This window comes from Siphateles boraxobius, unplaced genomic scaffold (genome assembly GCF_051911475.1).
Source record: "Siphateles boraxobius isolate OS27281-9 unplaced genomic scaffold, OSU_SipBor_1 70, whole genome shotgun sequence".
Lineage (NCBI taxonomy): Eukaryota > Metazoa > Chordata > Actinopteri > Cypriniformes > Leuciscidae > Siphateles > Siphateles boraxobius.
This window is the reverse complement of record NW_027509198.1, coordinates 755,001-776,434: the sequence shown is the minus strand read 5'-3', so window position 1 is coordinate 776,434 and position 21,434 is coordinate 755,001. Positions and strand designations below refer to the sequence as shown.

The 21,434-nt window shown below is 43.3% G+C and overlaps 2 protein-coding genes across 2 annotated transcripts in view; one reads left to right on the top strand and one right to left on the bottom strand.

Annotated features, from left to right (window-relative positions):
- LOC143724250 (NACHT, LRR and PYD domains-containing protein 3-like) overlaps positions 1 to 21,434 on the top strand; it is a 391,005-nt gene that overhangs the window by 105,254 nt on the left and 264,317 nt on the right. The gene's annotated exons all lie outside the window — the stretch shown is intronic.
- On the bottom strand, positions 4,860 to 7,636 carry LOC143724222 (uncharacterized). The gene is made up of 3 exons (XM_077217199.1): positions 7,420 to 7,636; positions 4,986 to 7,315; positions 4,860 to 4,893 (listed from the first exon to the last, which is right to left on the bottom strand). Exons 2-3 carry the CDS (start codon positions 6,719 to 6,721, stop codon positions 4,860 to 4,862), a joined length of 1,770 nt encoding a protein of 589 aa, XP_077073314.1. The 5' UTR covers positions 6,722 to 7,315; positions 7,420 to 7,636.

Genomic DNA, 21,434 nt, shown 5'->3' with positions numbered 1-21,434 from the left:
GTGAGTTTTCTTTTGCCATACCAGAAAGGACTTTGTGTAACGCCAAGTTGACAGAAATTGATCATCTACATCAAGTAGCGGGACCTGCTTTTAGGAATGCGACCGCGATTGCTGAGCATTTAGGACTCAAATCATGCCGTATAGTAGAAAAAGCACTGGAAAAGTGGAGATCGGCCCTCACTGAGGAAGAGACAGAACTGCTGGATCATTACTCACAGGGGTTAATAATGCCTGACTGTAAAGACCCTTTTCCGAAGTTGGGTATTTCTCCCATTTTGGGAGAACACAACAGCATGTTTTATATTGTAAAGAAATAATGATTGTGGGTTCAAATGTTGTACTTGGAAAAGAATTGTACAAGGTTTGTGTAAAAGCTTTTAATAAGAAATCTTTAGATAACAAGTGTGATACACCATGGCGAAATATACTTAATCTTGCTGTCGATGAAAAGCCAGAATGGAGAGCCTTGTATAAGTCACCATTAGTCAAAAAAACTGGGGATTTACAGTGGAGAGTGTTACATGGTGCTATTGCAGTAAATGCATTTGTCTCCTTGATCAATTCTGAAGTGACTGAAGGCTGCCCTTTTTGTTTGGAGAAAGAGACTATTTTTCATGCTTTTATGCATTGTGGGAGGTTAAAACCTTTATTTGATATTTTGAGAGAACTCTTTGATTCTTTTGATGAGGTTTTTTCAATGAAAGTGTTTATTTGTGGATTTAAATATGTGAAAAAATTTCGTCATAGGTGTCAAATGTTGAATTTCTTGTTAGGTCAGGCAGGGTTAGGCCGCCTAAGCAACACACGCCTGCCGCCTTAACTACGTCGTCAAAAAAAATTATATGAGCGATATCCGCCGAGTTACTCTGTCCTGTTTTCTCCATTTCAATCTTTAAATATGTGATAAGCCTTCGTGTTCGCTTCAGTCTTGATATCAGCACGTTCTTCCGCAGCGGCGCCAAGCACGTCAGAACAAACAGAAGACAGGGTGTGTGTGTGTTCATCTGAGCCTCATTGGTCTGTCACTGCTCGTCAATGTCAGAATATTTGAGATGACCAATCAAATCAAAGTAGGCGGGCTTTATGTTCACAGCGCAAATTTTAGTAGAGAGCGACTCATAGACAGGAGCGACTCGACGCACTTCAGTTTACGGTCGGTCAAGTGCGAGATAAGATGTAAGTTGCTAAACTAAACATTTCCTGTGTGACTGTTTTTTTTAGGTTATAAATGTTAAACGAATCACAAACATAATCAGGCAAACTAATCAACTTTTGTCTGTTTTCGCCATTTTGAACTGAAAATAGACCACTATGTGACGTGACTCATGTAATGTAACGTTAGCCTAATAATTAGTTTACTGTCATTGTGAGGGGACAAGACACATTAACCAGGGTACCCGCGGGATCTTAAAAGCATTGAAAAATAATCTCAAATTAAGGCTTTAAAAGCCTTGAATTTGGTATACAAAGTCTTGGATTTCGTTACAAAAGTATTATATATGTTTTGCCTTTACTAGGATTTACTAGGATTAAGTTCACCATAACAAAATTAACTGTTACTAAAGATTCATGCAACGTTGAGTGCACCTCGCACTCCACGTCATAGCAGAAAGCGCGAAAGCGTGCGCACCGTTACTATGGTTGTAACGCTAAGGTCAAAGGTCACACAAATAAATGAGGCGGGATCAATCACCATTTGCCAACAATTATATTCCCCTTAGGTCAAGTATACATTTTATCACCATACAACAAGCAAAACCTCATAAATGTGCACCAACTCAAAGTCCAGAGTTATCCCAATTGTCCATGGTCCATCACCATTGTAGGTGTTTAAGATGTTATAAGTACATCGTCCATGTTTGTTCGCCAAGGGTTAATTCCATGGAAAAAGTGTCTTTTGTTCAGAAGTCCAGATACACTTCCACGTTGAAGATAACAACAAGAGCTTGAACAAGTTGAGAACCCTCAATATCAAGCAGATACCAAAACCCTCTGGTCAAAATAAAACAAACAATATAACATGAGGTTCAGCAAGAAAAATACTTTTGCACAATATACCTTTGTTAATAATAAGGAAACAAATAAAATCAACTCACATTGAGAAGTTGAACACAAATGTTCCTCAACAGGGTTTTCCAAGCATGGAAAGAGCATGTGCTCTCAGCTAACAGGTATCCCTAACTCACACTTCCCTCTTCCTTTTACACTCTTGTGTAGAGATAAGGGCTCCCTAGTGCCCTCTAATGGCCTGGAGTAAAATTGCAACTCTCATTCACCATAGGAGACAGGTGACAGTTTACTAGAACTGTTACACACACCCCCTCTCAAAAGAAGGCCTGACCTGGCCGTAAAACTTTTTCAGATTTTCTACATGGTATGTCTCAACTTGTTTAGGTTCGGTTAACAGCTCAACTCTGTAGTTTACCTTATTCAACTGTTTCAAAACTCTGGCAGGCCCATGCCACTTAGGTGCTAGTTTGGCCATAAAGGCATCCCTTGCATGAGACAACGGGTGAGTACGAACCCAGACGAGTTCCCCTTCCTGGAAGGTCTCCTGCCTCCTCTTCAGGTTGTAGTACCTCTGTTGTCTGCTCTGGGCTTTCGCAACATTCTCCTTTACTCTCTCCAGAAGTGACTGCTGACGTTCAACAACTTCATACGCAGATTGGTCGGGATCAGGCGAACGATATTGGAACAGTTCAAGGGGTCCTTTCAACTTGCGTCCTAGAGCGATTTCCGCTGGGGTATACTTCGTACTCTCCTGCCAAGCTGAATTGATTGCAAACCTGAACTCATGTATCCAATGGTCCCAATTCCGATGATTGTCCTTGACATATGAGGCAATCATGGTCTTAAGAGTTTTGTTTACCCTTTCTGTCAGGTTAGTCTGCGGATGGTATGCAGTGGTAAGTTTTTGAATGGCCCCCCATTGTCTACAGGTAGCGTTCAGAAGTTGTGAGGTAAATTGTGGTCCTCGGTCTGATACCAAATACGTAGGTACCCCCCAACGGGTAAAGATATCTTTGATAAGGATGTTAGTTATCAAAGGTGTCTTAGCCGACCGCAAAGGGAACACCTCGACCCATTTGCTACAGTAATCCACAGAAACCAGTAAATACTCATTCAACTTCTTGCTCCTTGGAAATGGTCCCATAAGATCAATGCCAATCATATATCCAGGTTCTTTTACCGGAGTAGATTGAAGGGTTCCAGAAAGTTTGGATATACGTGGCTTGTATTGTTGACAGGTTTGGCATTGTTTGCAGTGATCCCACACATCTCGCTGGATTTCTGGCCAGTACCCCACGTTGAGTAGTCTACGCAATGTTTTCATGCGACCCAGATGCCCACTTAAAGGATTGTCATGTGCAAACTGGAGAAACTGCTGCCGGAGATCCTTTGGGATGACTACTTGCAAAGTATGACCCTCTTGACTTTCAGGGACACATCTGAACAGAAAACTGTTCTGTACAACGTAATGGATACGTTGGGGATCGATAGGGTTAAGCTTTGCTTCATCCCACAGAGGCTGCAATGATTGATCACTTTTTTGACTTCGACCGAGTTCTTCCCAGTTGATCGATAAGTCTCCATTAACATCCTTTGCCTGGCATACCGCAACACTTCCCAGTGGCTCTCCCTCAGGCATTGCACGGGACAACGAATCAGGCACAACATTACATCTCCCTTTCCGGTATCTGACAGTAAAGTCGAATCCCTGGAGTCGAATAGCCCACCTAGTAAGTCTCGAGGTTGGACGAGGATGGTTGAATACCCAAGTGAGTGCGGCATGATCAGTAAGAACTTCAAAGGGTTGCCCTTCTAGATACTGTCGCCATTTCTCAACTGCCCAGACGACAGCGAGGCACTCCTTCTCTGAAACAGCATATGTCTTTTCAGCTCCTTGAAGCAGACGGGATGCATAAGCGATGACATGTTCTCCCTTTTCCGAATCCTGAGTCAGTACAGCCCCAAGTCCTAAATCGCTAGCATCGGTCTGCACTTTAAAGGATCTACTTGAGTCTGGGGGCACCAGAACCGGGGCCTTTTGCAGGGCATCTTTCAAATCTTCAAAAGAATGTTGGCACTCTTTAGTCCAGTTCCATGGTACACCTTTCCTTTTAAGTGCATGAAGCGGAGCAGCACGTTCTGAAAAATATGGAATAAATCGGTGATACCACCCAGCAAGACCTAGGAATTGCTCAACTCCCTTAATGTTTTTAGGCACAGGAAAATTCTTGACAGCATCCACTTTGGAATCCTCTGTCTTGATGCCTTCCGCTGAAATGACATGTCCTAAGAAAGTCAGTGACTTCCTTACCAATTTACATTTCTTAAGATTAAGGGTTAGGCCAGCCAATTCCAGCACGACAAACACCTTCGTCAGATCCTGGATGTGTTGCTGAATGTCTCTGGAGTACACAACAATGTCATCTATATACACGAAACAACATTTGCCAATAAGATCTTGTAGAACTTTGTTCATGAGTCTTTGGAATGTTGCTCCAGCATTTTTCAACCCAAATGGTAGACGGACAAACTCATACTGGTTGTACTTTGTAACAAAAGCAGTTTTTTGGATGCTACTCTCATCCATCACCACTTGCCAGTACCCAGTCTTGAGATCTAGGGTACTAAATATTGTTGCTCCGTAAACAGACTCCAAGATCTCTTGTATCTGAGGCATGGGAAAACCATCTAGTGGGGTTTTGGCATTCAGTGCTCGAAAATCCACACAGAAACGCATTCCACCATCCTTCTTGGGCACAAGCACTACTGGAGCTGACCATGGGGAGACAGATGGTCGTATTACCCCTTTATTCAGCATGGCTTTGACTTCCTCATCAATAAAGTTTTGCTTATTGATTGAAACGGGATATGCTCTTTTCCGTACTGGAACAGGGTCATTAGTTATAATCTGGTGCTTAATGATAGAGGTTTTACCTAATGTATCTGTACAGACAGTCGGCCAATTAAACAACAACCCCTCTAAACGCCTCTTCTCTGTACGGGATGCATCCGCAAGACCCACCAACTCCTTGATGGCAGCTGTGGTATCGCTAGATACTTGTACTATCGGCAGTGCACAGTGTAGGTTAACTGATGATGGTTGGTCATAACATGAAAAAGGATGTACTGTTTCTTTCTCTCCAGGCAATGAATATGTGGAGGAGTCAAAATCCAACTTGACTCTGCATGTTACCAGGAACTCAAGGCCTAATATGAGCTGAAAAGCTAAGTCCTCATCTCTCATGATGAATAGTCGCACTGGGTTTGTGCATCCTTGCAAGGCACACTCCCAAGTAACTTCACCCAATGCCCTCTGGACATGTCCATTGGCAAGGGTAAATGTCTGTCCCCGACTAGACCGCCAAGACTCCGTCTCATCCTTCCATCTCCTCCACAATGACTCCTGGATTAATGAATAGGAGCTGCCTGTATCCAGGACGGCTTCACAAGATTGGCTACGCAAAATTATAGTCAAGGTTAGAAGTTTGACATTACCTCTGGTCACTAATGCCATGCTGTGACTTCCGGGTTTTCCTCTGCTATACCTATCTTGGCCTCCTCTTCTGGAAGACTGTTCAGCCTGACGTTGCTTCCAGAAGGCCCTTTCCTCAGCAAGGTCTCGCTCTACCAAAGCTCCTGTACGCACCAGGTCATCAAAGGTATTCACTGTTCCTCTCAAAATACTAGCAATACGGGGATTACAGTTTCTTAAGGCAGCCTGCAGAATCTCTCTCTCAGACATCGTTGGTTTCAGTCTAAGGCATAAGGCTCGATACTGGAAAGCAAATGTTCGAAGATCCTCATCAATCCCTTGTTTTCTCTCTCTTATCCTCCTTTCCGCTTCAACCTCATGATCATCAGGTAAAAAGGACCGCAAAAAGGCAGTTTTGAACTGACTCCATGTTTTAACTTGTGCTTTCTCAGCCACCCACCAATCCTTGGCGGTATGTGTCAGTACTGATGGCAGAGTTGCTAATATTTCAGCATCACTCATGGGTCGGACAGCCAGATACTCTGCACATTTTTCCAGATAGGCTATCGGGTCTTCATCTCCGGTGCTCCCAAATTTAGGGAATTCAATTTTAACAGCCATTCTATAAGGCAGCTGGTGTAGCATTGTAGTTAGATGTACATCTGGTGTTGATGTGGTAGTTGGTGTGGAGGTAGATTCAGGTGTAAGACAAAGCGAAGATTTAAGATGGTTGTCTCTTCTTTTCATGCAATCCATTATTGTTTTACCCATCTCTTGTAGCTGGTCTTCTATGGTTCTCTTCAGGCGGTTAGTCTTTTCTTCTACAAAATCAACAAGATCTTCTTCCAACTTCTTCACACTTTGGTTGAGTGATGATTGAGTGGTCATTAGCTGTATCAAGTCTGGCTTCATCCCCTCAATAGCAATTAAACGCCGGTCATATTGCTGAAGATAATTCTGAACAGAGGAGTCCACTTCATGAACACGTTCTATACTCTCTTTCTCCATATGACCAATTCTGACCTCCAGTTGTCTCACCTTTGTTGCAATAGTAAGACTGATCAGACTTTCATCCTCCTCTTCTGGTGGTGGTGGCGGAAGACAACTTGAGTCATTGTCTTCTTCTGGAACAGCCACTCCTCCTTCTGACTCTAAATACAGGCTGTTGAATGAACAAATCAGCTCTCGAACTGGCTCACGTCGGGTTACAAAAGGTTCAGAAGTATAGTCTGGTTCCATTTTGAGATTAGACTCAACGTTGTCTCATGCAAAGGCATCAACCAAGTCTTAAAGTAAAATATGAGGCAGTTATCAGTCACAACCCATATATTCTTAAATTGCAACCAAGCCCTTGAATAAACACACATGGGGGAAAAATAAGCTTATTCAAAGAAAACATACGTTTCAAAAAAGCACACTCTCATTTCACTCTTGAGGAAAATTGTTAGGATGGTGATTCAGGTCCCTGTTCGGGTGCCAATTATGTAACGCTAAGGTCAAAGGTCACACAAATAAATGAGGCGGGATCAATCACCATTTGCCAACAATTATATTCCCCTTAGGTCAAGTATACATTTTATCACCATACAACAAGCAAAACCTCATAAATGTGCACCAACTCAAAGTCCAGAGTTATCCCAATTGTCCATGGTCCATCACCATTGTAGGTGTTTAAGATGTTATAAGTACATCGTCCATGTTTGTTCGCCAAGGGTTAATTCCATGGAAAAAGTGTCTTTTGTTCAGAAGTCCAGATACACTTCCACGTTGAAGATAACAACAAGAGCTTGAACAAGTTGAGAACCCTCAATATCAAGCAGATACCAAAACCCTCTGGTCAAAATAAAACAAACAATATAACATGAGGTTCAGCAAGAAAAATACTTTTGCACAATATACCTTTGTTAATAATAAGGAAACAAATAAAATCAACTCACATTGAGAAGTTGAACACAAATGTTCCTCAACAGGGTTTTCCAAGCATGGAAAGAGCATGTGCTCTCAGCTAACAGGTATCCCTAACTCACACTTCCCTCTTCCTTTTACACTCTTGTGTAGAGATAAGGGCTCCCTAGTGCCCTCTAATGGCCTGGAGTAAAATTGCAACTCTCATTCACCATAGGAGACAGGTGACAGTTTACTAGAACTGTTACATGGTTACTAGGCAAGTGAGTTACAGAACAAGATAGTAACGTTAGCCAAGCGTAGTTTGTCGTCTGAAATAGGAAAGTTTCAGTTTAATCCGCTGTGGCCACAAATGCCAGAATTCAATAATTTAACCCCCAAATCAGAGCTTTTCTGTTAAAAGAACTTGTTTTCTACCCGGTCTTTTCAATAGTAGCTGGCAACCATGCGCGCGCGCTCTCTACACTGCTCAATAAGCGCGGATGATCTGAAAACACAGACAAGCTGGAGTTCAGCAATCTTCATTTGAGATTTTTAAATTGAAGTGTCTTTCAGTCGGTCTATGTTCTGTCACGAGCCGCTTGCGCTGTTTGTGCGAACAAAATGCAGGCTGATATCCAGTGTTTTTAATGTTGATGCAATGTTTCCCGAATATCCACACGATTTCAAATGTGACATTGATTTTATACAACAGTTAAAAGACAAAACAAAAGGGTAACATTAAGTGATTTACTACGTTTAAAATAGTATAGTCAGGCTTATTGTTATTGCTCTATTTTGCAACGAAATCTGTGGCTTTGAACGAATCGTGAGATTCAATGAATGACTCGATGACACACATAATGAGTTACCGCCACCTATTGGGGATTTTAATATAATATTTTTGTTAATATTAAACGATTTTTTGTCACGGAACACACACTGGAGGCAGAAAATCCAAAAGCAGTAGTTTAATATAAAAGGGCAATCCAAACTCTTAGTCATCCAGGCAGGGGTCAAAAGTCCAATAAGGCAATCCAAAACATAAAATACAAACGAGAACCAGTATGATACAAATAACGGAAGTGTGGGGACATAATACAAGGACTCCGTGACACATACTGAAACAGACAGGGTTATATACACAGGGAATCGACAATGATAATGGGGAATTGGCTGAGTGCAATGATCAGTGATAAGAAACAGCTGAGTGCAATGATGAGACAAAGGATCGTGGGAAATGTAGTTCATAAGTGAAGGACACCGTGGGAAAGGAGGACATCTAGTGGACATCAGGGGAACACAAACCCAACACTGTGACATAACCCCCCCTCTACGGAGCGGCTACCAGACGCTCCATGACAACAACAAGAAACACAGAAAACACAACACAATATAATACAAGAGGTTCAGGAGGGAGGTGGAACGGTGGAGGATCAGGGGGAGGGAAGGTGGGCCAGGTCCATGAAGGGAGACAGGAACAAGGAGTGAGGGTTTAACCGGGGACCGGGGCAAAACAAAAAATCTATCGGGCATCCAGGGGTAAACACAAAGTCTATCGGGATGCCAGGGCGAGACGCAAAGTCCATCGGGCGGCCAGGGCGAGACGCAAAGTCCATCGGGCGGCCAGGGCGGCGAAGACCCCTCGGGCGGCCAGGGCGGCGAAGACCCCTCGGGCGGCCAGGGCGGCGAAGACCCCTCGGGCGGCCAGGGCGGCGAAGACCCCTCGGGCGGCCAGGTCGGCGAAGACCCCTCGGGCGGCCAGGGCGGCGAAGACCCCTCGGGCGGCCAGGTCGGCGAAGACCCCTCGGGCGGCCAGGGCGGCGAAGACCCCTCGGGCGGCCAGGGCGGCGAAGACCCCTCGGGCGGCCAGGGCGGCGAAGACCCCTCGGGCGGCCAGGGCGGCGAAGACCCCTCGGGCGGCCAGGGCGGCGAAGACCCCTCGGGCGGCCAGGGCGGCGAAGACCCCTCGGGCGGCCAGGGCGGCGAAGACCCCTCGGGCGGCCAGGGCGGCGAAGACCCCTCGGGCGGCCAGGGCGGCGAAGACCCCTCGGGCGGCCAGGGCGGCGAAGACCCCTCGGGCGGCCAGGGCGGCGAAGACCCCTCGGGCGGCCAGGGCGGCGAAGACCCCTCGGGCGGCCAGGGCGGCGAAGACCCCTCGGGCGGCCAGGGCGGCGAAGACCCCTCGGGCGGCCAGGGCGGCGAAGACCCCTCGGGCGGCCAGGGCGGCGAAGACCCCTCGGGCGGCCAGGGCGGCGAAGACCCCTCGGGCGGCCAGGGCGGCGAAGACCCCTCGGGCGGCCAGGGCGGCGAAGACCCCTCGGGCGGCCAGGGCGGCGAAGACCCCTCGGGCGGCCAGGGCGGCGAAGACCCCTCGGGCGGCCAGGGCGGCGAAGACCCCTCGGGCGGCCAGGGCGGCGAAGACCCCTCGGGCGGCCAGGGCGGCGAAGTCCCCTCGGGCGGCCAGGGCGGCGAAGTCCCCTCGGGCGGCCAGGTCGGCGAAGACCCCTCGGGCGGCCAGGTCGGCGAAGACCCCTCGGGCGGCCAGGGCGGCGAAGACCCCTCGGGCGGCCAGGGCGGCGAAGACCCCTCGGGCGGCCAGGGCGGAGCAGACACCGGCTCAGGAACAGCAGACACCGGCTCAGGAACAGCAGACACCGGCTCAGGAACAGCAGACACCGGCTCAGGAACAGCAGACACCGGCTCAGGAACAGCAGACACCGGCTCAGGAACAGCAGACACCGGCTCAGGAACAGCAGACACCGGCTCAGGAACAGCAGACACCGGCTCAGGAACAGCAGACACCGGCTCAGGAACAGCCACAAGAACTGTAATAGTCACAAAAACAGACACAAACACAGAAACAGACACTGGCTCTGGAACAGACACTGGCTCTGGAACAGACACTGGCTCTGGAACAGACACTGGCTCTGGAACAGACACTGGCTCTGGAACAGACACTGGCTCTGGAACAGACACTGGCTCTGGAACAGACACTGGCTCTGGAACAGACACTGGCTCTGGAACAGACACTGGCTCTGGAACAGACACTGGCTCTGGAACAGACACTGGCTCTGGAACAGACACTGGCTCTGGAACAGACACTGGCTCTGGAACAGACACTGGCTCTGGAACAGACACTGGCTCTGGAACAGACACTGGCTCTGGAACAGACACTGGCTCTGGAACAGACACTGGCTCTGGAACAGGCATTGGCTCAGCCTCCGGCTCTGGAACAGGCATTGGCTCAGCCTCCGGCTCTGGAACAGGCATTGGCTCAGCCTCCGGCTCTGGAACAGGCATTGGCTCAGCCTCCGGCTCTGGAACAGGCATAGGCTCTGGAACAGGCATTGGCTCTGCCTCCGGCTCTGGAACAGGCATAGGCTCTGGAACAAGCATTGGCTCTGCCTCCGGATCTGGAACGGGCAATGGCTCTGCCTCCAGCTCTGGAACAGCAGACACTAGCTCCGGCTCTGGAACAGCAGACATGGGCATGTCCAGGATCCGAACCAGACGCTCCAGATAGTCCAGATCCAAGAAGGCAGACGGCACTGGCTCTGCCTCCGGCTCTGGAACGGATACTGGCTCTGCCTCCGGCTCTGGAACAGGCATTGGCTCTGCCTCCGGCTCTGGAACCGGCAATGGCTCTGCCTCCGGCTCTGGAACCGGCAATGGCTCTGCCTCCGGCTCTGGAATGGGCACTGGCTCTGCCTCCGGCTCTGGAACGGCCATTGGCTCTGCCTCCGGCTCCGGCTCTGGAACAGCAGACACTGGTTCCGGCTCTGGAACAGCAGACACGGGCATGTCCAGGATCCGAGCCAGACGCTCCAGATAGTCCCGGCCCAGGAAGGCGGACGGAACGTGAACAGTCTCTCGCTGGGCAGACGTGACGTGAACAGTCTCTCGCTGGGCAGACGTGACGTGAACAGTCTCTCGCTGGGCAGACGTGACGTGAACAGTCTCTCGCTGGGCAGACGTGACGTGAACAGTCTCTCGCTGGGCAGACGTGACGTGAACAGTCTCTCGCTGGGCAGACGTGACGTGAACAGTCTCTCGCTGGGCAGACGTGACGTGAACAGTCTCTCGCTGGGCAGACGTGACGTGAACAGTCTCTCGCTGGGCAGACGTGACGTGAACAGTCTCTCGCTGGGCAGACGGAACGTGAACAGTCTCTCGCTGGGCAGACGGAACGTGAAGATTCTCTGACTGGGCAGACGGGACGTGAACAGTCTCTGACTGGGTAGACGGGACGTGAACAGTCTCTGACTGGGCAGACGGGACGTGAACAGGCTCTCGACCACCTCCTCCACTGCGACCTCCACGGGTTCCACGAAACTTAACTAATCGGGTCCCCTTAAAAAACTCCCTTCTCTCCCGCTCGGTGGCTGGGGAAGAGATATTGAGAAACATACCGCTGGATCTTGTGTGACGGAGTCCTTCTGTCACGGAACACACACTGGAGGCAGAAAATCCAAAAGCAGTAGTTTAATATAAAAGGGCAATCCAAACTCTTAGTCATCCAGGCAGGGGTCAAAAGTCCAATAAGGCAATCCAAAACATAAAATACAAACGAGAACCAGTATGATACAAATAACGGAAGTGTGGGGACATAATACAAGGACTCCGTGACACATACTGAAACAGACAGGGTTATATACACAGGGAATCGACAATGATAATGGGGAATTGGCTGAGTGCAATGATCAGTGATAAGAAACAGCTGAGTGCAATGATGAGACAAAGGATCGTGGGAAATGTAGTTCATAAGTGAAGGACACCGTGGGAAAGGAGGACATCTAGTGGACATCAGGGGAACACAAACCCAACACTGTGACATTTTTAACATTGCCTATTTATTGAACATTGTTTTATTTAAGGAATTATTTATTTTTTAAAGGTATTACAAAGGTAAAAAAATGAAATGGAAAAATTGATTAAAGGGGGCAAATATTGTCCCTTAATGGAAAAGGTGTGACTGCAGTCTAAGTGGAAGAGGGGTACGGCACTCTAAACAATTGGTTATGCAATTCCAAATCCCCCACCACCACCACCACCACCTTAACTAACACATTTTCTGCGGGAAACCCTGGGTCAGGCAAAAATGGCGATTTATACCACAAGAAAGGAAACAATTGAGCAAAATGTTTGCAACAGTTTGGTAGCAATTTTTGTAAAATTAGTCAAATCTAGGATTTTGATTGATTATCATTATTATAGATTAATGCATGATTTTTTATCCTTTGAGGTAAGATGGTGTTTAAATAAGGTTCTTTGTGAAATTGTTGAAGAAGAGTTGCTGTTTTCTATTTTTTAAGATTTTTTTTTTATTGGTTTTTATTTAATGATGTTGTTAGGCAGTTTGTAATAATAGTTGTGTAAATTGTAATAAAAAGGGTTTTGAAAATCAAAAATCTCTCTCTCTCTCTCCATCTCTCCCTCTCTCTTTCCATCTCTCTCTCTCTCTCTCTCTCTCTCTCATCTCTCTCTCTCTCTCTCTCTCTCTCTCTCTCTCTCTCTCTCTCTCTGTGCGCATGTGCGAGCGAAGGTGAGAGTGTGGAGTGCGTGGTGAGTGCGAGCTGTGTTTGTGCCCGCTGTGGCTTCTTTTTCAAACTTCTATTTTTTATGTTGTAGGTGTTTTTGTTTGTGTGTGTTTTTGTTAAAATTGTATGTGTTGCGACTGGGTGATAAATTTGGTTTGAGGGCGTTTTACGCCGGTGTTTTCGTACACCATGGCGGCTCCCACAGGTGGAGTTTTAGATTCCCTCACGCGTCGGCATGGAGTTAAAATCGTGGCGGCGGGAACTGCAGAGGAATGTAGTTTAGCTGTTGGAAATGTGATTGGGCATGCATGCGTTTTGGCTGCTTCAAAGATGAACAATGCAATTGTACTTTTTTTGAGCACAGTGGAAAAGGCAAATGAGGTAGTGGTAAAGGGCATTGAATTGCGGGGTTCATTTGCATCTGTACTCCCCCTGTCCACACCAGCTAAAAAGGTGATTTTGTCCAATGTTCCACCTTTTATCAAGGATGAAGTGTTGGTAAGAGAACTTTCGCGGTTTGGTAAACTTGTTTCACCTGTTAAGAAGATCGCTATTGCTAGCAAGTCTGAACTGTTGAAACATGTTGTTTCCTTTAGAAGATTTACTTACATGGTTTTAAACAATGGGAATGAACTTGATCTGAATTTGAAATTCAGAATAGATGATTTTGATTACACAGTATTTGTGTCGACTGACTCTATGAGGTGTTTTGGATGTGGAAAGACGGGTCATCAGATTCGTGCTTGTCCGACCGGTAACGTGAACGCGAATGTCAATAAACCGGGGCCTTCGGGTGTACAGCCTGAAGTGGTTCATTCTAAAGAGGCTGATAAATTAAGCTCTACTGATGTTGGGGTAAATCAGGAGCCTGCAGTCGAAATAAGAAATGGAAAAAATGTAATTGAAGAACAGGTCACTGAACAGTTAGATTCGGTGGAAAATGAGTCTAATGAGAACAGTGAGTCGGTTCCAGTGAGTCAGATGAACGATGCTGATTCTGCCGCTGAAAGTCCGAATAAGCAGGATAATGTTTTATTGATGGAAGTAGATCAAAGCTTGTTTAAAACACCCCTGAAAAGGAAGATGAGAAGCGATTGTATTGTTAATAAACAAGTAAGAAAAACAAAAGCACAGGCCAGTGAATCTGACCAGGGTGCTGGAAGTGAGAGTGACTCTTCTGATTCCACTGCTTCGATGTGTTCTCAGAGTGATTGGCCATGTCACGACTGCAGCACTGAAAAAATCAAGTCCTTTTTAAGAGTGACAAAAAATCTGAGAGGTGTACAAGTCGTTGATTACTTTCCAAATCTTAAAAGATTTGTTGAAGTGACTAAGAGTTCAATGACTGAAGGATGTTTCTTAGATAAAGAAGTGTATCGTCTTAAGAAATTTGTCACCAAAGTTCAAAATCAATTGACTAATGGCGATAATGAAGACTAATTTAATGATGCATGGGACCTGTCTCTTACTCAGCTTTTTATGGATAATCTTATTCCAAGCTATGGGTGAATTTCGCATTGCCTCATTAAATGTGAATGGAGCCAGAGATGTAAGGAAAAGATTGGAAATATATGAGGTAGTGAGACAGAAAAAAATTGATGTTTTTTTCATGCAAGAGACCCATAGTGATGATAGAAATGCTGTTGAATGGCTCAAAGAATGGAATGGTTCATCCTTTTTAAGCCATAATACTTCCCTCAGTGGTGGTGTTGGTATTTTATTTGATAAGAACTTTGTTCCCAGTTCATTTAAAATGGAGGAGATTATTAAAGGAAGAATTTTAAAAGTGATTGCGAACTTTGAGCATTCTGTATTTATTTTTATTTGTATTTATGCCCCAAGTCAACCAATACAAAGAATGTGTTTTTTAGATACTCTTTGTAAAACTTTGGAAGAGTGTAAAGGGGAAGAATACTTGTTTTTGGGGGGTGATTTTAATTGTGCTGTAAGCAGTTTAGACAGAAATCATATTGAGCCACATATGCCATCACGCAGGAGACTCATTCAAATGATTGAAACGCATGATTTGAGTGATGTTTGGAGAAATTTTAATAAAGATGTTAGACAATATACTTGGGTGCATGCTCGTGATAACTTGTTATCATTAGCAAGGTTAGACAAGTTATATGTTTTTAAACATCATCTTAATATTTTTAAAAGATGTTTTATTTCTCCGGTTGGTATCTCAGATCACAGTTTAATAGGATACGAAATCTCTATGAATTCTGTTAAACCAAATAGTGCATATTGGCATCTTAATACCACTCTTTTAGAAGATAGTCATTTCAAAGAAATTTTAGATTGTTTTTGGATAAATTTTAGAAGGGAAAAGAATGATTTTCAATCTTTAAAGAACTGGTGGGAGTTTGGAAAAGTTCGAATAAAACAACTGTGTCAACAATACACCCTGAATGTCACTAAAGAATTGACTAGATCTGTTCAGATTTTAGAAGCTGAAGTTTTAAGACTTCAAAGTTCAACACAAACTGGAAATCAAGACCTTATTGATGACTTTAAACATAAAAAATCTGCTTTATCGGATCTGTTGGGGTTAAAAGCACAAGGAGCATTAATAAGATCACGTTTTCAAAACTCAAATGAGATGGATGCTCCATCCAAATTTTTCTTTGGGTTAGAAAAGAAAAATGGGCAACGACGTTTTATTAACGTTTTACAATCTGAGAGTGGGATTTTACTTTCAGATCCAATTGAAATGCGTTTGAGAGCAGTTCGTTTTTATGAAAAGTTGTATAAAAATGAGTCCAAAGAAGATCAGTGTATAGAACAATCTTTTTTTAGAGATTTACCCCAGATTTCTGTAGAATCTAATGAGGATCTTAATAAACCCATAACTTTGGAAGAGTTGTATAAGAATCTTCAAAACATGGAATGTGGTCGAGTTCCTGGAATAGATGGACTTCCAATTGAGTTTTATAAGTCTTATTGGAGTATAATAGGTGAGGATTTATTGGAAGTTTTGAATATTAGTTTAACTGAAGGATGTCTACCTTTAAGCTGTCGAAGAGCAGTTCTCACTCTTTTACCAAAAAAAGGTGATTTAACTCAAATAACAAGTTGGCGACCTGTCTCTTTGTTGTGTTGTGATTATAAAATCCTTTCGAAGGTGTTAGCAACAAGACTTGGAAAGGTTTTAGAAGAGGTTATACATCCTGATCAGTCTTACTGCATCCCTGGCAGGTTAATATTCAATAATGTTTCTTTAGTTAGAGACATTTTTGAAGTAGTCAAAATATTTGGTTTAAATGCAGGCTTGATTTCCATCGATCAAGAGAAAGCTTTTGATCGTGTTGAACATGATTATTTATGGAAAGTTTTGAAAGCTTTCGGTTTTAATTCTATTTTTAGTGATAAAATCAAGACTTTGTATAATGACATTGAGGGTGTGTTGAAGTTTAATGGTGGCTTATGCGCTCCTTTTAAGGTTAAGCGTGGGATCAGACAAGGTTGTTCTTTGTCCGGAATGCTGTATGCACTGGCAATAGAACCTTTTTTAAATAAATTAAGAAAAGAGCTGATTGGTTTAGTAATTCCAAAATGTGATAATGCAATTAAGTTATCTGCGTATGCTGATGATATTGTTGTAATGATTGAAGGCCATAAAGACATACAAAGTTTAATAAGAATAGCCAATGATTTTGAATCTATTTCTTCGGCAAAAGTCAATTGGAAAAAAAGTGATGCAGTGCTGTTGGGAAAATGGAAAGAAAAAACGCCAGATCTACCAGGTGGTTTAATATGGAATAAAAATGGTTTTAAATATCTGGGGGTGCATCTGGGTGATGAAGTGACTGTGCAGAAGAACTGGGAAGGAGTGATTGAGAAGATAAAAGGACGGTTGGATAAGTGGAAGTGGCTGAAATCAACTATGTCTTATAGAGGAAGGGTGATTATAATAAATAATTTGGTTGCATCTTTTTTGTGGCATCGGTTGGCTTGTGTCGATCCACCAACTTATTTGTTGGCAAAGATACAATCAATTTTGGTCGATTTCTTTTGGGACAAATTACATTGGGTAATACAAAGCATTTTGTATTTACCAAAAGAGGAAGGTGGACAAGGGCTGGTCCATCTGCAAAGCAGAGTTGCTGCATTTCGGTTGAAGTTTTTGCAGAGTTTTTTGATAAGCTCAGAAAATGCAAGTTGGAGTACAGTAACCAGTCTCATTTTGAAATCTGTTAAAGAGATGAACCTCAGCAAATCCTTGTTTTTAATGGATCCTAAAAAGATTGACACTTCATGTTTACCAGTTTTCTATAAAAATCTTTTTAAAGTTTGGAGTTGTTTTAATGTAAAGAAGTCTGAAAATACAAACTCCTTATTTTGGTTGTTGGAAGAACCGCTGATATATGGTGCGAGACTGGATGTAATGAGCACAAGCAGCATATTTACTGAACTTCTTATTCAAGCTGGAATCACAACTTTAAAAGGACTTGTAACTTTGGTGGGAGCTGAACTTGCAGACGCTGAGGAAGTGACTGCTTGTTTGAAGATGAAATCTGTTCGAACAATGACTCAAATATTACAGAGGTTGCGATCTGTTCTTACATCTGAGGAGTCGAATACGCTCAAAGACTATTGTGAAGGACTTGTTTGTCCTAATGAGTTGGATTCCTTTCCTAAAGTTGTTATATCTCCCAGTTTAAATGATCATGTTGGAATCTTCTTACAATTGAAGAGTATGTGTTTAGTTTTTAATGATGTTAATGGAAAACAGCTATATAAGGCTTGTGTAAAGTTTTTCAACAAAAAAGGTTTACATCAAAAAATGGACACACCTTGGCGTGATGTTCTGAGGTTGGATGAAGGTGTTAGACCAGAGTGGAGAGCGTTATATAAGCCACCATTAACTAAAAAAACAGCTGACATTCATTGGAGGGTTTTACATGGAACTATCCCAGTCAATGCTTTCGTCTCTGTTTTAAATTCTGAATCAAGTCATGATTGTCCTTTTTGTTCAAACAGAGAGACTGTTTTCCACTGTTTTGCTTATTGTTTTAGGCTAAAGCCGTTGTTTGATAAGTTAAAAACAATTTTTAATTGTTTTAATGAAGTGTTTTCTGTGCAGACTTTTATTTGTGGTTTTAAGTATGTGAAAAGTACAAGTGGTGAATGTCAGCTGTTGAACTTTGGAAAAGCAAAAATGGCCATATACATTAGTAGGAGAAATCATATGGAACAAAAGAATGATAGTGATGTGGTACGAGTGTTTAAAGTAATGGTGAAGTCTAGAATTGTTGTTGATTTTCGATTTTATAAAGTAATGAATAACTTATTGAAGTTTGAATCTATATGGTGTAGAGAAGCCTTGTGCTCAGTTGTAAACGGAGAGTTGTGTTTTGCTTTAAGTTCGTAAAAATTGATTAACTGTGAAAAAATGTTTTAATGGTTGGTATTTTTTATTGTAATAAAAGTAATTTTGAAAAATCAAAAATCTCTCCATCTCTCTCTCTCTCTCTCTCTCTCTCTCTCTCTCCTCTCTCTCTCTCTCTCTCTCTCTCTCTCTCTCTCTCTCTCTCTCTCTCTCTCTCTCTCTCTCTCTCTCTCTCTCTCTCTCTCTTTCCATCTCTCTCTCTCTCTTTCCATCTCTCTCTCTCTCTCCCTCTCTCTCTTTCCATCTCTCTCTCTCTCTCTCTCTCTCTCTCTCTCTCTCTCTCTCTCTCTCTCTTTCCCTCTCTCTCTCTCTCTCCCTCTCTCTCTCTCCATCTCTCTCTCTCTCTCTCTCTCTCTCTCTCTCTCTCTCTTTCCATCTCTCTCTCTCTCTTTCCATCTCTCTCTCTCTCTCCCTCTCTCTCTTTCCATCTCTCTCTCTCTCTCTCTCTCCATCTCTCTCTCTCTCCCTCTCTCTCTTTCCATCTCTCTCTCTTTCCATCTCTCTCTCTCTTTCCCTCTCTCTCTCTCTCCATCTCTCTCTCTCTTTCCATCTCTCTCTCTCTCTCCATCTCTCTCTCTTTCCATCTCTCTCTCTCTCTCCATCTCTCTCTCTCTCTCCATCTCTCTCTCTCTCTCCATCTCTCTCTCTCTTTCCATCTCTCTCTCTCTCTCCATCTCTCTCTTTCCATCTCTCTCTCTCTCCATCTCTCTCTCTCTTTCCATCTCTCCATCTCTCTCTCTCTCTTTCCATCTCTCTCTCTCTTTCCATCTCTCTCTCTCTCTCCATCTCTCTCTCTCTCTCCCTCTCTCTCTTTCCATCTCTCTCTCTCTTTCCATCTCTCTCTCTCTTTCCATCTCTCCATCTCTCTCTCTCTCTTTCCATCTCTCTCTCTCTCTCTCCATCTCTCTCTCTGTCTCTCTCTCTCTCTGAGGATTGTGGGTAGCGGCGGGAGTGTTTGCATCAGAGCACGCTGTTTTTTCGGCGTTCCCTGTGTTTTTTTCCCCATTTCTCCTTATTTATAAACTGTTTTTAAGTGAAATTGTCAGTTTAATTTCGGAGCGCTGACTATACGGTCAGCGCAATCTGAACGTAGGTATGGAGTCAGGCAGTGATTTTACACGTTTGACCCTGGACCATGATTGCAAGTGTACGCCGGATGACTCCATGTCAATTGAGGACGTACTGATAGCGATCAGAGAGCAGGTCGGTGGTTTAAACATTAAATCTGCCTCAAGGATGAATAGAGCACTCGTTATTTTTCTTAAACAGGGTTCCCGCGGATCCTTAAAAAGTCTTAAATTAGATTTTTAAAATATAAGGCCATAAAAAGTCTTATAAAGTCTTATTTTTACTTATGAAAGGTCTTAAATTTTAGATGACACTTCAACTTAGACATATCTAAATGTTTTCCAAATTAAAACTATCTAATTAGCATAGTATTATTTTTTATTATTCCATCTTTGTGGATTTGCTTGTTCACGTGACAATTCGCATCACATTCGCGGCAGAATAACGTCTGTCTCCTGCACACGAGAGAGGAGAGAAGAAGAAAGTTGGCAAATGTCAGTTCAGTCGTAAGTTCATTCTTTATGTGCGTAGTGGTGTGCGATTGTCTATTATGATATTGTAATCATTGTTTTAACTATGTACGAGGCACTGTGAGCTGACATCGCATTTGTCTCTCGTGCTTTCACTGCGTGATGTGTCAGTGCAGTTATAGGTAGGCCTATGTCCCCAAATTAGTTTTTGTCTTATATTTATATCATATTATGTTCATATATTAGAATATCAGATCAGTAAGAGTGCCGTTTTCCCGTGCACATGTGTGATATATTTATGTTATACAATAGTTAAATTAAAAATAAATTAACATTGTGAGTTACTTTTTAGACACCATATTGTCAATATTGTTCGTTTTCCCTTTATTTCGCCGACTAGAATTTCAAAATGAAAACCGTAGCAGAGTCTCAATGCAACAGACACCGATGATTTCTTGACTGAAATCCACGTTTTGAACGAGTCATTTTAACGATTCAATGAACAATCACTTGTTTCTTTCCCGAATGAATCAGCCGTTTGAACAAATCGGTCGAATGAATGAATGACTCCCTCAACTCGCCGACGGTAGACAGTGACTTGCTGCCGCCTACTGGCGGTTTTAGTTTCATATTTAAAGTACCCTTTAATTAAAACGTTAAAATTAGAAATCATTTCATATTTAAATATTGAATATTGATTTAAAAAAAACTATCTCATAGCTTTATTTATGCAATTGTAAATGGAGTGTAAATATTAATGCCACTTCTGATGCTGCTTCGTCTCCTCTGCACTGCAAAGATGGATTTTGATTGAATGATTTAATTTGACTGGTAACGGTGGTACTGTATAATTATTGTGTAATTAAGTATTATTGTATAAATAAGTATAATTACTGTATAATTTAATTTGAATAATTTGAATGTTAGTATTTGACATAAAAGGTGATGCAGAACTCTAAATAAGTTTAGAAAAAAATTCCATAATAGGTGAAAAGGCCCCTGGAAATCAATTAAAGGTGGCAAATATTGCACATTAATTATTCATTTCTGTCACTGCTGTGAACTGACCACTGCATAGAATATGAAAAATATGAATATCTTCGTGAGTCTGCTGTCAACAACAGGCCTAAACCAGCCATGGCACCAGCACAAAAACACAAATCAGTAAAATATCATCTAATTATTATCAACAAAACGTTTAAAATATCCAGATATATTTTTGTCAATATTGCACACCCCTAATGTACGGTATTAATTTTGATTTCTTCAGGTCTTAAAAATGTCTTAAAAAGCCTTAAATTTGACTTTAAAAAGTGTGCAGGAACCCTGTTAAAGAAGTTTCAATGGTCGTTGAACTGTTAGAGAAAGGGCTTGTTGTGAATGATACTTTTTTACCGGTACTGCCTTTGTCAAATCCTTCTAAGAAAATTGTACTTTCAAACGTACCACCCTTCATAAAAGAAGGAATTTTAGGCAAATGGACACAAACACACACACACACACACACACACACACACACACACACACACACACACACACACACACACACACACACACACACACACACACACACACACACACACACACACACACACACA